The sequence below is a fragment of the Agelaius phoeniceus genome, chromosome 3 (assembly GCF_051311805.1).
Source record: "Agelaius phoeniceus isolate bAgePho1 chromosome 3, bAgePho1.hap1, whole genome shotgun sequence".
NCBI classification, from domain to species: domain Eukaryota; kingdom Metazoa; phylum Chordata; class Aves; order Passeriformes; family Icteridae; genus Agelaius; species Agelaius phoeniceus.
The window spans coordinates 70502156-70518309 of NC_135267.1; the positions used below are offsets into that span (position 1 = coordinate 70502156).

Below are 16154 nucleotides of genomic sequence, written 5' to 3' on the forward strand. Positions count from 1 at the left end.
TACTAACCTTTGTTTAAGACGTGAGGGCTTTTCTTGAACATAATCTTTATGGTTATTCAGCTCTGGTTTTGTGGCATCTTTTTCTCTTTCTGTCCGGTCAGGAACTAGATGACCATGAGCCGTTTTCATTAGAACCTCAAAATCAGAATCAGCATCATAATCCTCCAAGTCATTTTTTGGGCCAAAAAGACCAGAGCCTGGTAACCCTCCTGCAGCTGATCTGGAGAACACCTCAGCACATTCAATGGGCATGCTCAATCGAAAAAACATGACATCTGTTTTACTGTTCTGTGAACCAAAGGACTTCTGTGTGACCTTCAGACAGGGGCAGCTGTCTATGGTGCCATCAATTCTCATCACCTATGAAACATAAAGATGCCGTTTTTTTTAAAGCTGATGCTTTTTCTGCCATGTAAATATTCAATTTCTATTTCCACAATAAGCATCCATGACTTGCAAAACCTGCAACACCATGGTGTCAACAGTCTAATGCATTGCAATCATGTGCTGCCATTTTGAAGGGAAATAAATACTATGAGAAGTGGATGGGTTTTGTTGCTCCATTATTAAAATTTTTAAAAAGTCACAAAGAAATTATGCCTCTCACCATAACTCTTAGCAACATAAATCCAACTCTGCCCAGAACAATACAAACCAAGGAATAAAAATCATGCATGCACATATGAAAGAACATAAACTGTTTTTTAAATACCACACACCAGCTGAAAAAGAGTTCTTATTGTATCATTTCAGAGGAATTTCATGGCAAACTTACAAGGCATGAATTCAGTTCCATCAAGATGCACAACTGATTGAGACATAAGTGTTGACACAATTGGCTAATAAATATTTATTATAATCAAAACCAATTAGCTATGGAAAAATTAAAATTGTGTGCACTAGAACACATGGTATTTGCTATTTCAAAATGCCCTGATTCTGGAAGTTGCTTACACAGCTCTCACTGCACAACGAGCTCTTAATGAGGACATCTTGTATAATTTGTCTCTCAGATTGTCACATTAACCCAGGTCACAGGTTTTGTAGGAAGAAAAACTACCAATCAAACAATTACATTCTTTGCAACCCTACTGAATGTAAGAAATTTGTAACAGGTGTAAGATTCATCCAAAATTGGGTCAACATATCACATTTAAGTCTTGTTTGGAAGTACAAAAGTAGAGACATAACTCAAACATATTAAAGTGTCTAGAAACATTTCACTAGGATCACAAACCTCAATATGTTCGTGGTTCTGTGGCACTGGTAGAAACTGAGGAAGCCTTTTACTCAGCCATATGGTGATGTCTCTGTTTGTATTAACAGCAAAGGGTTCATACCCTTCCTGTAAGCCACATATAGTGAAATATTTTAGAGTGCTGACATCTTTTCCAAAGTTCATTCTTCCCACTTGAGATGGGCCCAGGCTGCACACAGGTAGAAATCCTTAAAACAAGAGGAAAGAACACATGGGTTGCACAGAATGAATATTGGTGAACTGCTCTCTTCCGTAACTGAATACAAAACCATTTGTGGGAAAAAAAGCCAAAAACCCTAAGAGCAAACATTATAAAGGTAAGCAATCATCAACAGCATGTCACATCTTGCATGTCACCAAGTAATGCATCTTAAACATAATTCTGAAAATAAAAGCCCTCTAATAGTCATGGATATTTTTAGGCAGCACCCAACCTGCTCCACAGAGTCAGACGGCCAGCTCTTCATTAATCTCTCTGCTGAGCCAGCATAGTATTGCCAATTTTACTTTAGGTCTCACTACTTTTGGTATTCCTCCTAAAATGTCATTATTCATTGTACTTTGAGAGAATCTTACTTCAAAAGTAATACAGTGGTTGTCCATGCAGCTATAATAGTGGAAAAAACCTACAAATATGGACAAAGTGTATGTCATAGATTTCCCTTAAAAATAAAATTAATATATTTTTAAAATTCAGACAACTCTGGTTCTGGAAAATAAGAACTGACAATATGAAACCATAGCTTCATGAAACTTTAGGTATTTTGATTTGGGATTATTTTTTCTGTCTTACCTTTTTCTGCCATGTAAATATTCAATTTCTATTTCCACAATAAGCATCCATGACTTGCAAAACCTGCAACACCATGGTGTCAACAGTCTAATGCATTGCAATCATGTGCTGCCATTTTGAAGGGAAATAAATACTATGAGAAGTGGATGGTTTTTACAATTTTTTTTGTCCCTGATTCCCCAGAATGGGCAAAGGGCATTTTCCCAATACAGCTGTCCTGCAGGCACATTTTTATTTTTCTTTGTCTTGATTTCAGCTTCACAGTCTAAAAACCTAAGAAAATCTTTTATTTCTTCTATTTCTTTTCATCCTGCTTTTTAATTTCCACAGCTATAAACTACTATGCAGATTCATTTGACCTAGTTATTAACAAAATGTTTTCTTTTCTATCAACAAGAAACACAAAGTTCTGTTGAGTGATTCTGAGTCACATGAACATAACAGGTATTGAAAAATATAAGGAAAAAATACCAAGTAGTTCCTCACTTTTCTTTAGGCTGCCCAGATTAAAAAAACAAAAAGTCTATTCTTGGTGTTTGCTCTTCAGAGACAAAGCAAACTCCAGAGCACCATCTACAGGAATCATTGTCCATCAGATAAATTATCAGCCTTCAGCACAACTTTTGGAAGATTTTACTACATGTACACAAGACTGGTTGTCATGTGTATTTACATTAGACGTGATAAATTTAATGACATAACACTATTAGCCATAATTTGAAGTCCAGATTTTTATCTTCACAGCTTGGCTCTTAAATGACAAGGCATCAACTCCTCAGATAGCATAGCTATAATAGACAACATGATAAATGCCAATTCTGCTAGTGCAAATCTAGAGGTGGACAATAATGCAAATATTTTCCAAATATTAAACAACACATAAATAGGAAAATCAGTTTTACATATAGAGATATGTGCCATGATAAAGCCTAGCAGCTCTAGCAGGGACAACTTACTAGGCTCACTGTTGAGTTAAAGGAATCCACAAGCTGTTGCATAAGTTGCTAAGCAGAGCAAAATTAAAATTGTTTTCAATAACCTTAAAATTCTCATTTCATCACCCAAAAACCAGTGATTCTTCTACCTACCTGTGGTTTCATAAAAGCCCCAAAACTCCCAGATGGATTAGATGTGAAGCAAGTCTCTTAAACAGACACACATAAATAAAATGTAATAAAAAGCATTTGACAGAGTCCCTGAAAGAAAACAAAGAAACACTCCTACACATGTAAACCTGTCATTGATGTTTTTACTCAATGTAGTGTGTCCCATGAAATTTGCCAAGGGAGGCAATGTGAAATCAAGATGACAGTCCCTCTCACCAATGCAGTTCTCACTGATAACAGAAGGCACTGTACATGTAGCTGATTCTTGAACATAATTGGAACTGTGGCTCTTTATAAATGGAATATAAACACCAGTCCCAGTCCTGACCATGAAAACCTTACTTCCATCTCTGGTGAAATTCTGCATCAATTTGCCAATTATTCAGTTGTTATTTAGGTGTTTTAGGGCTCTTCTCTACATGGTAAAGACAGAGCATCTCATAGGGGGTGTGCTGTTAAGACAGCTACATATCTTTCTACAGAATAAAAATGAATTTCAATGGCCAACTTTGAATGGGTGTCCAGCCATTTAAAATATTATTATTCACAGATACCATGTAACCCTTGCAAGCTGGAGGCTACATAAAAATATAATTTACCCCTAACCTGGCTCCTCATCTCCAGATACATAACTGGGCTATGGAGCAAATTTTATTTCACTGTATGAAACAGCAAAACAAGTAAAAAGATTTAAACACTACCCCAAGAAAAGTAACCCTCTAGCACTGTCTCTCACACATAGCAAAAGCACAGGAGAACAACACTTTCCATAATGTTCCCTGCTTTCAAGAATACAACATGAACCTCCTGATTCAATCTGTCAAACAATACAGTTTCTGCTCTCAGAAATCATGACTCGACAAAATAAAATTTGGGTTGTACAAGTGTACCTGTTCATATCTACAGTCAAATTTATCTGCTACAAATGCATAATAAGACGCCATTATGTTTATCCATTTTACTGCTGAGATGATATCTCTTAAATAAATTCATCTGCCATAATCCCAAAGAGCTCTTCTTGTTGGTAGTACAACCCAACACACAGCACAAGCTGTATTACTAAGTTGGCAGAGCATCATACCCCCTTCTCATTGTTCCTAAGTAAATTAAATCCACAGGACTGATTTACTGTACAGCTGCATCAGAAATTCTAATTTTTTTCCTGAAGAGAAAGGTCCCTTTTTGCAGCAATAAAACATGCACATGATTCACTGATTGAAGTGACCTGCAGAAAGGTCTCAGTGTTGTTAAGCAAGAGCCAGCAACAAAATCAAACTACAGCCAGCCTCCCAAAAAGAAAAAAATAAAATAAAAAAAAACTCCATAAATTTATTTTGGGTATTTCATATGTGTGTTTGCACATACACACTCAACACACAATTCAGTTGTCTTCCCTTCCCCTTTCCTTTTGCCTCCAATATTTATGTATTAAACACCCATAATAATTTCAAATATAGCTTTGGAGTTATTAAACATAAGATCAATCAGCACATTCCCTTGAAAATTAACTCAGACATCACTCAGACATCTTATTACAAAGGCAAAGCTCTTTCCTACAAAAACAATACTAAAGGAACTTAATGTGAGTTACAAGGATATTGTGGAAAACCTGAGATGTTTGACATAAAGTCTCTGACATGGTTACCAAAGCCTTCAAGCTCTGTGCCAAGCCAAGAACTCCTTTAGCAGAGAGATCTGTTTCAATTTGGACCTGCAGCTAGAAACAAGCACCACACAAAGTACACCACTGTGATTTCATCAGCTTGGAATAAATGCAGCCTCAGAATTTCATGGAATTTGAGTTTCTTTCAGAATCCCCTCTTCCTCAATGGGAGTATACTAACTAATAACTGGAATGCCACTAAAATTTAATTGCACTGAGATGATTTTTTTTGCATACAACACTAACAGCAAGCCAGTTCTCATATCCCTTTCCCTCATCAAGCTACCCCAGCATCTAAGGAAATCCAAAGGCAGTAAAGTAACAGGAACCAGTCCAGAAAATTAATGGCAATTATGTAATTTTAAATAAAATACAAATATTTCTGATTCCCAATGTATAGCAAAGGAAGGAAAAAAAATCTCCCAAAGTATTCCTGAAAGTAAAATACTCTGAAATCCAGATGAAAATTAAGTGGTTAAAATTCAAAGAGTGAATTGCCTAATTAAGAAGTATGAAATTCATATCTCCCATGGGAGTAGGGTAGGGATGAGTAACCCAACAGTAGCATGTGGAACTCTGATTCTTCAAAAAATTTAACTTTATCTCTCAGCTGCACCTGTATTGTTTAATAGATGTATAACATTTATGGCAGAATATATGTACCTCCAAGTAATGAAAGCTTAAAGCTTAATTTTTTTTGACATTACCACAGTTCAGAAATTTTAGGCAGCTAACTTACAATTTCTTACTCCTTTTCTGTTTCTATTTGCACACAGGTATATAATTAAATTTATAAACAAAGATACATCTTTGGTACAGAATCAATCTGCCACCTGACAAACCTTCACAATCTTCGCCATCTTTAGCAATCTCTTAAGTTATGTCTTGACAGTAAACTAGCACCTGCTTGTGGATGCTGAAACCTGCACCAAGACCCCTAAAATAGGCACAAAGCTCAGTCTGCTGGTTTAGAATTAAGCAGAATATTTTGGAGGATAGTTTTGTATAAGCTGACTGGATCAGGTGTCATTTCTCCTCCCAGTGTTAAAACAAAACTTTAAAGATGGTTTAACTCACTACCAGTTTCTCACTAATTGGACAGACACTTGGTATTATTTCAGTACTTCATCTAGATAAAATCTGATGTCCTTGCCCCCCATGGCAGGTGGGTGGACTAGGTGTTCTTAAAAGGTCCCTTACAACTGAAACCATTCTATGATACATTCTATAATTCTATTACATCATATGGTGATCTACTGCAGTGAGGATGAAATATTAAAAGTCATGAATCTGTCTCATCAGACACATCCCTGAAAAACAGTTGAAGGGTCTCACAACAAAAGACAGCCACAAAGATCACTACAGAAAAACCCCTTCCTCATTGTCACACCCAGCAAATTCCCTTTCCAAAAGGCTAATACTAATCACATAGAAAAAAGGACAAGTCAGGGGAGGCAGGGTCAGGGATGAGAACAGGGAGATGAAACACAAAAGAAACACATTGAAGTGAAGTCAGAGCAAAAACCAGGCATTAGCAAGTTAACAGCATGATGTATTACAGTACTTACCATCAGCAACCTCAAAGTCCTTGAATGCAAGTTCTGAGCCTGAGTCATCAAGCAGGATTTCACCATTTAAGGTGAACATCATGGTGTGCTCATTCATGTCAACCATACATCCAACAACATCTCCTGCCAACCAAGAGCGGCCAAAATGCTCATTACCTTGATGCCACCGCTGTGCCTGAAATAATTAGAAGCATTTAAAAGGAAAATAGTGACAATGTATGTGTTCTTCTCCTCTTCATGGGTAGAACTAATAATTAACTGCCTCAATTAAGATGGCATTAAAATTAACACTTTCACAGAATATCATTCCAAAACTGTGTCTGTGAGTACTCCAAGCTGACTCTGAATATGGAAATTCAACAATTAACTTCTTGACAGCACCCCTCATGTCAGCATTATAAAGCATTGTTAAGAGAACTGATAGAGAAAATTGTTATTTCAACATTTTAGTAAAAGGTAAGGGTATGGTTTTGTTTTCTGCTGAAGCTCCATGAAAGACTTTTAATCACAATAATATGCTATCAATTACAATGTTTAATAGCTACTCCACAAACCATTTTTAAGCAATTGCTTTTATTTACTTTAGCAGTCTAAAAATTCATTACTTGCAAACAATCTGTATTTTTCCCTTAAGTATAATTTTTAAAGTATTTTGTGCAAAATAAATTAATATTTCTCTCATATCAGATTTTGGAAAGAATAGAACTGTCTGTGAATGAGACAAGCACTGGGTTTCTGATAGATTCCAGAGTAGCTGAGGGCATGATTCCTCTAACTGACTTTCAAGTCAAAGACTGCAAAGGCTTTCAATGGGGTCTTGGACTGGAGTTCAAATAAATTAACATTTGTTAAGAACTATCGTAACCAAGCACAGGAAAAAAAAGTGTTAATAACCAATAACAGATAGGATTCCTATTCAAGTATTTCATCACAAGTAGATGTTTATGTTCTGTATCCATCCTAGAAGCTGTACAAAACCAATGAACCTTCCTTGATATCTTGAAGGTCTTTTTTTTTTCCCAGCCAAGGAAAGAACCCATTAAAATCAAACACAACAAAAATAGCTTTATGGACTGAGACCTAAACATCAAACCCTAAGATTCAGAAGGCAACTATACAGCTATTCCAGTAAAAATAGAGGACTCAAGTGGTTTATGTAAAACACTTTACAAAAAAACTTTCCAGTTCTCATTTCAAGGCATCTTCTCATGCAACACAGGAATAGGAAATAAATAAATTCCCACACCATAAATAAAATACATCTGGAGAACTTTATCTTGCTGGGAATATCCAGGAATTCTGTTGATTTCTGTTACATATTTTAACAGCAATTAGGAAAATTAATTCCAATACCAGATACAAGAAATAATTTGACAATGAGTCATCAATAGCCTTAAGAACAATAGAACAATTAAGGTTCAGACAGCAGTTGCACTTGTCCTCATACTGAAATTAAAAATTTCAATGAGTCATTTAATCTATTCTGATGATAGTAATATAAAGGTTTGTTTTCCTACATATTTTTACTACTAGATTTAAATCGGTATTTTTTTTTTGTGCAGAGTTAAATTTGAACAAATTTTAGTGGTTCTAACACACTTCATTAAAGCTGTAAGGATTTCTTGGAAAACGTAGTTATGCTCTTTGGAAAGCTTACATTTTTACAACTACTTTGGCTCAAAGTTTTCCTCAAACACATAGTGTTAATAATCTTAACCATATTTATTCCCTAATGGCCCATCTTATAGAGAGAACAACAGAGTAAAACTTGAAAAGAAATTATTCATAGCTAATTAGAGGTCTGCCAGTATTTTGAATTTGATTTAGCCACTTTGGTTATCAATTCTTTATATATAGTGTAGAAAGAAACACGTGAATTTGTGAAAAAACATTATAAAAATGCAAGACCTTGCTAATTAATTTTTCAGGTGACACTGATTCTATTTATTCTGCCTAGACCCTCAAAGACAGAGAAATAATGTCATAAAACATCAATGAAAGCAGAGAAGGCAATAGAGGCAATGATACATGGAATGAGACACAAAAACTAAAATTTTTGCAGCCACTCATCTTATTACAGATACATACAAACCTTAAAGCCATCAAAAACAAAAGCTTCTTCATCCGAGCCAAGTTCCTGATCTGGCAGACAACCAGGCCTGGTCCAGCCAACTCTCATGTCTCCTGCAGTAACCGCCTCAAACTCAAAGTACCACTTCCCAGCCTTCACTGCATAGGTCTTTTCTGTACGGAAGATCCTGAACTTTTCCATCATTCCACTGCACACATCCAGTCTTGTTGCTAAAAGGATTAAAAAATAAAAATAGGTACAAAGGGACAAAAAAAACAATGCAGAAAGTACTGTTTTCAATTACTGTCAAGAAATATTGAAAGCAAAAGCAAAAGGAATCCCTTTGATTACAGACATGAAAAGAAGAATGTGCCTGCAGACCAGCCATGCAGGGCAAGTGTCCTTGCCCATTCTGGGAATCAGGAAAAAAAAAACAAAACAAAACACAAGAAACAAAATAAGACAAAGAAAGAAGTTGAAAATCTGAATGCAGCTACAAATAGATGACTCAAGGATCATTCCAATTCTTTTTCTCAGATTAAGGGAAAAAAAGGCCAAATGCATGGATCTTTTCCCACAGATTTGTAATGTATCAAATAAAGTCTGTGCAACATTTGAAAAGTCAGCATTCCAGTTTAATCACCACAATTCCACTTCTCCCTGAGTTTGTTATAATATCAAACTTGTCTGCACCTACTTGCACTTGTTGTTAGGCCATGCTAAGAACTTCTCCCTTTCTCTTCTATTTTCTCATACACATCAAGGTGAACATTTCCAATATCACTAGGACAGTCTATAAAATCGCATCCTTCAGAATTAACCATTACTTCTCATGCCACCATGCCTGACTTCAGTTAGGTGAGGTTCATTAAGTTTCCTCTAAGCAACACATCTCTCTGCCACATAATTCTTTATCAGTAAAATTTTCTCTTTGATAGTCTATGCAATTAATGCCTTAAAAACACTTCTGAAGACCCTTAGTGCCTCACCTATACAGATGAAGCACTACAAAGCATGGTACCTGAGAAATTGTTTTCTTTTTGGATTCTAAGTAAGAAAATGCTTTCTGGAGTCTAATCAGTCCCAAAAATACAGCTGCTGTGGGAAACCAGTAAAAAATAATAATAAAAAACCCATAAAAACTAATACTTAAGAACTTTGTAAAATTAATGTTTAAGTAAAAATTGATTGGAGATACAGAACACCACTAGAGGGCTCTAAATCCCTTAATAACAGCATGAATTTTGGCTGATGAATGACAATCCTTCTGACATGTTTTATTCATCTCCATAACTTGAGAAGCTCATAAACTGCAAAATCTAAATTCCCAAAATGACTAAAAAAATCTTTTGCTGAATACAATTCCAGTCTTTGTAGAAGACTGAGTCATGGAGAAAGACCCGTTCGTGGGATACTGTTCTGCAGTTCCTTTTCTCTGGGAATTTTGCAACAACCTTGATCACATCTTTCAGATTCAGGGATTGCACTAGTGTTCTTTACATTCCATTACTAAATCCATTCACAGAACCAGCTCAAAAATTCTAAGGAAAAAGAGAGTGGTTTTCAACAGTCCATTCCCAAGGAAAGGCAGCAGCATATGGTTCTCAGAGCTGTAAATGAAAATGAGGATTACTATTGTTCAGCAGGATATGGAAGAGATTGTGGAAAAGGAGTGTGTTCTCACCCCCTCTTCCCTACACCATTAGACAGCCCCTATATTTTCAAAAGAGTCAAAGGTCCCCTGTACCAGCCAACCCACCTTCTCAGAACCAAGCAGAAGTCATGCTGTGGTGGTTTTACAGGAAATATGTTTTCTGGGATGCTGTGGTCAGGCCAATGGGTGCTCAGATTTTAATATTGGCACCTAATGTGGCCATTGGGACATTGGATCTGCCTCTGAGAACACCAGGTTAAAGCAGGGCTCTCCCCTGGGAGGCTCTCTTGGGTTCCGGTCAGGGAAAGGTTCAGAGCTCCCCTGCCCGGCTGCGGGCTGGGCGGGGCAGGGGCAGCCATGAGGCCGGGTGAAGTAGGCCCAGGGGCAGCCATGGGGCTGGGTGAGGTAGGCCCAGGGGCAGCCATGGGGCCGGGTGAGGTAGGCCCAGGGGCAGCCATGTGGCCGGGTGGGGTAGGCCCAGGGGCAGCCATGGGGCCGGGTGAGGTAGGCCCAGGGGCAGCCATGGGGCCGGGTGAGGTAGGCCCAGGGGCAGCCATGGGGCCGGGTGAGGTAGGCCGGGGCCTGGACAGAAGGGAGGGGAAGGCCCCTGCAGGGTGGAAGGGTGGAGGAGGAGCACTGAGAGGCATCGGGCAGCCACCCCCTCCCCAGGAGAGACAGAGAGAGAGCCTGTGCCTGTGCTTGGCCGGCCGAGAAGGAGAAGGGGGGGTGTGAGAAGGTGCCCGGCCGGACAGCCGTGGGAGTTCTGGACAGACAGAGCCTCAGATTTTTAACCCATTTCTTGGATGATGGAAACCTTACAAATGCTAATCCTCCTGGAGCTGAATGAGAAGAGAGATATAGATGAGATAAGAGGAAATGGGCCACGAGAGAAATAGAGAAGAACTCAGGTGGAAGAGATGATGGAGTAGCTTATGCTGGACTCCTTTTGTGTAGCCATGGACAGAGCCATGTTTCCTTGTGATACAGGGACTGCATTCTAGGGGGAGGCAATGCCTCAGGACCACGAGAGTTCGGTGTGGGTACCCCTCGGCCCCAGGGGGTGAAAAATATGGGGGGGACAGATGTCCCAAAGTTGAGACTGTGCCTTTTTGGATCGGGACAAAGCATCCTTAAAAGTCGACCCTAGAAGCAGCTCTGGTCCGTGTTCAGTGGTGAGAGCGCTGGGCATGAAAGGAAGAGGTCACCATTGGCACAAGGAGGACTCCTTCTCCTCTTGATGAACTGAGGATTGAGTATTCTGAAGGGTGGTGCCGGACCGAGAGTTGATGATTTGGGGGATGTATTGTATTGGAAATTTGGTGGGGAGGAGGAGGAGATGTATTTGTCAAGTTTTCATTTTCCTTGTGTGTTTCTTTTTTTTTTTCCTTTCCCTTGTAGTTTAGTTAATAATTTTTTTTTCCTAAGTGGGAGCCTGCTTTGCTTATTCCTGGTCACATCTCACAGCAGAAACCAGGGAGAAGGTATTCTCATGGGGGCGCTGGCATTGTGCCAGTGTCAAACCATGACACATGCTCAGTCTTTCTTTGCAGCATATCCTTTCCAACAGTGGGAGGGGAAGAAATTCTAGGGTTATGCAGCAGGGTCACGCTCTCCAGTCTTGGCAGATTTAAGAGTGAGACCACAGCATTTTGCCACCAACACTGTCCATTCCACCGAGGAACATTGTTCTACCGATTCAGCAATCCAGCCTTGCTACACATTCATGGTCTCAGTAATGCCTCATATTTAAGTGTAATTTAATGGCAGTATCTCATAAAACCTAAGGATCAGAGCATGCATGTGCTTTGGAAAAGAAATTCCAAATGGTAGGTTCCCTGTGTACAAGTTAGATATGAGTTTTGTCTCCTGCAGAAATGCTTTACTGAAGGTCTATGGCCTAAATGGGTCAAAACATAACCACTATCACCATATGAAGAGGAAAAAAATAAGGTTTAGACACCTGAGGAAGACCAGGAAACTTAAAGGCTCTAACAAACTATCTAATTATAGACTTGCAGGTTGCCATTCACAGAAATTTGGTTTGCAATCATTCATTTTAGAAAATTTCATCTTGTATCTTTAAGTGTTTAAATACAAGACTGTACAAAAACTGTAGAATTCTTCATTATTTGAAGTTAAAATTTTAGGAATATAAAATTCACATCTACTGAGTTTACAGAGTTTTTTTCCTATTTTGTCTTGAAATAGCAAATATAGCATTAAATAAAACTATTCCCAAAAAATTTGTTGATTGGTTTAAATTTTAAATAATTGCTTTAAAATGTAAAAATGTTACATTTTGTAAATATTCATTTGAGGCCACAAGACAAGGAAAGGAAACAAAAAGGAAAGAAAGAAATTAAGATCTAAGAGAAGAGAAGATGGAGAAAAGCACCTATTATATTTGGAAACATCTATTCAAAATGTTTTATTGGACCAAAAAATTCAATAGCACAGTGGAAAATTCTAAACTTTTTTTGAGAAAAAAACTCAAAATTAATTACCATGATCTTGATCAGGAGCTTCCAAATTGTAACCATAGCCTAGAAGGGTGCGGACTGCTTCCCGAAGACTGTCTTTGTTGGACTTCTTTGTTCGATCATCCAAAAGAGCGTATGGAACAAGGCGAGGATTCCGTCGGTTTTTCACATCCTGCATTAGTATAAAAAAACAGTTCAATTTCAGGAACTCCGCTTTTTATCTTACAGACAAGATTATTCTTCAATAACACCATAAAAATTACCGTTTTACCAATTGAAATCATGTAACTTCAAATATGGCAAGGAATCAGAGAAAAATAGTCTAGAAACTACAAGACTGAATTCACTAAAAAGAGTGACACACATAATAAACAAAGCTCTTATTATTTTACCTGCTGCAAGTTTCTGTCAAGTTTACTTAATACAGTAACAATACAAACCACAGAAACAAGGACAGAGCCAAAGAGAATGACAAAAAAGTCAAAAGCATTATATTTCAAAAACCGTTTCTAAAGCAGCTGCCATAAGAAGAAACTTGTTTCTAACTAAAGCTGACATTACTGTACCATAAATATACAAAATGCCCAAATAGTAAATGTGATAAAAACAAAAGAACAAAATACCACTAATAAAAAATAATAGATGTGTGCAACACTAATTAATAAATTACAGAATAGATAATAAATGCATGCCTTACTATAACAACTATTTAAGACATGTATTTTTCAAAAATAAAGGGGTTTGCAAGAGTATGATTTATGTGTTCCACATGTAGAGTTTTTGCAATAGGTAATTGAACTAATCACTCTCCAGCTGAAATGAAAATATTGGTAATGTTTAATCTTTGAATTTTAGGTTTATTAGAAAACATTGATTAGGTTTTCCTCTACTGCAAAATGATCTTATTTGAAAGCACTGTTTAACTGGATTATTTAAGTGGCTAATCTAATTTTTAGTGAACTAACAGAATTGTTTTCTTGTCTGTATTGTCTTCTCACATCCTGTCAGAATTTGTTGGCAATAAGAGAAACCATGCAAAGAACTCTCTGTGTTTTTCCTAATATCTTTATTTATTAAAAAAATTACAGATGGACATAGCATATAAAAAATAGCTGCTGTTGTCCAAAACCAATGCCTATTATTTTAGAAGACAGTGTCTACAGTGAAAGTACCTTACTTCTTTTACAGCATTACAGTTCTTGTTTTAGGAACATATGTGGTTTCAATTCAATCTTTTCAAGAAGAGAAGAAATGGAACATCCATTCTGAAAAAAATCTTGCAGGCATCTTTTGTTACTCTTTAAATGCTTAGATGCGAGACTATCTGCTTCTTGCCTTGTCATAGTGAGCAGATATTGAAAGGTTAATTATAAACCAATGCTTGATGAAATCTGGTCCTACAAGTTATGCCTCCAGGAGAAGAAATATTAAGGCATTACCTACATGCTAAAAGTGCTAACAGAAAGATAAAGGTAACGCATTGCTGGTGACCCAAATTACAAAACCAGATCAGCTCTAATTCTATTTTGTAGAAAGGACAGTGGCAGGGCCAACACTAATACCATTTGAGGGATCCACTTTTCATATTTGCTCCAAATTCTTAAGCTGACATCCTACTTTATCCAATGTTTAATTTGGTAGATGTGAAAAAAGGCTGTGTCCTTCAAGCAAATGCTGAAGTAAATGTTATGAGAAATTATTTTTTTATATAAGAGTATTCACATTAACATCTGAGTTAATGTTAATTAACATCTGAGTTAACCTCAGATCATCTGAGGTGATGCAACACTATGAATTTGATTATTTGTGATTGAAAGGACACAAAAAGAGAAATAATTTCCTATTAAGTATTCTACATCCAAAAAACATTGTGAAATACTGTCTTTAAAAATATGAAAGTTTGGAACAATAAATATGTAACTTCTTATCAATGATATAATGTTAGACTAATGCATTTGCAGTTGCCATAACAACCATTAACACAAATTACCATAAAGGCAATCAGCTGATACCAATGTATAAAATGAAATATAGTATAAGTGCTTTTAAAATGGCTAAGCACAAAATGAGAGCAAGGAGAGAAAAAAAAAAGGAATACAGAAATTTAATGTATTATACCAATTTGATTTTACAGATTTTTTTCCTTGGATCTAATTTAATAACATTGTGACCTTTTTTCTAATAACATTGTGACCTTTTTCACCTATTCAAGACTGTGGCTACATTTTTAAATTTGAATGTGAGAAAAGATATTTCTTTTAACAACTTGGTTCTTTTTTTTTTTTCTTATTACACATCTATTTAAATTTTGAATGTGTTAATAATTTCTGGATTAAGCACTCTTATTGTTATATTCATCATAAGTTTTAGTGTTAATGACCTTCTGCACCTCTCTGGTGTAAGTGTAGAGAATGATCCTGTGCAGTGATTGAGCTTTGCACATTCGCAATCAAGTCAACAAGAAAACTGATTAGCTAAGAGCGGTAATTTTTACTGAGTACATTTCCAAGCAGTACAGAGACTGAATTCCTCCTACTCAATACAAAGATGTTATTGTAGACTGTTAAAATAAGTTTTAACATTCAACCTAATTTTTTAAGTTTTTTTTGGCCAGAATTTTCCAGATTTGACAGTCTAATGATTCATCAGAAGAGTATTTGGTAGAGAGCTTGTCTGGAAACTACTTGTTAATAGACTAATGGTTTTAGTTGGGTAGCATACATGATATTTATATAATTCTTTTGTTTTGAAGTCAGAACCTATCATATCACAGAAAAAAAAGGGGAAAAAGCCTATGAATTTTATTACACAGCTTTGTCTTCATTTCACATGACAAATATCCATTAATAATTTAGAATTTAATTTACTTAGGAAAACATTGCAACCATAAAAAGTTGGGATGCCTGGCAGATTGTGCCCTGGATGGAAGTAATAATGTTAAATGTCAGTGATATAGCACTGACCATGAAAAGTCAGTATTACTTTTCACAGTGTACATGACAGATTCTGATATACATAGCAAATGACAGACAAACAATTATTTGAATGGGAACTCATACACTTTTTCGAAGGGTATATAAGGATGTCAATTAGGCAATAATTGGTCAACAATGGGCCAATTTAACTGCAAAAATTTTTTAAACTACATGTAGCTCTTAAAAGGAAAATAACTACAGAAAAAATACCTAAACACACACACCAAAACATATCAACAAGCCTCTTAAAACTTCCATGACAGGTAAAGAACACTGCTGCAAAGTAGCTCCAAGGAAACACATGTCAGATGTAAAGTGCATTCTTTTGTTCAATGAGTCTGTGACGTGTCTATAACTGATAACTGATCTTGAGGCACTGGACTTACAACTGGTCTTGGAACTTGCACAGACAGATCTCATGTAAGAATGAAATGAGGAATGCCCATACCGTCTACAGCAGCAGAGAAAACCATAGTCAAATTCTACAAACAGCTCTAAAAGAACCTATTAAGAGATGCAGTGTGTGTAATACAGTTTTGTGCTTTAGCATTAATTCAGTAACAAAAAACAAAGCATCATATAAACC

At 36.6% G+C, this 16154-nt stretch overlaps 1 protein-coding gene across 6 annotated transcripts in view; it reads right to left on the minus strand.

Annotated features, from left to right (window-relative positions):
- The window catches only part of RYR2 (ryanodine receptor 2), a 384358-nt gene that overhangs the window by 133117 nt on the left and 235087 nt on the right, over nucleotides 1–16154 (minus strand). For all 6 annotated transcript variants that reach the window (XM_077175563.1, XM_077175560.1, XM_077175562.1 and 3 more), the window contains 5 exons: nucleotides 12618–12765; nucleotides 8481–8689; nucleotides 6389–6563; nucleotides 1238–1446; nucleotides 8–360 (listed from right to left, as the gene is read on the minus strand). In XM_077175563.1, coding sequence (XP_077031678.1) covers nucleotides 8–360; nucleotides 1238–1446; nucleotides 6389–6563; nucleotides 8481–8689; nucleotides 12618–12765 — 1094 coding nt within the window. The remainder of the gene's footprint in view (nucleotides 1–7; nucleotides 361–1237; nucleotides 1447–6388; nucleotides 6564–8480; nucleotides 8690–12617; nucleotides 12766–16154) is intronic.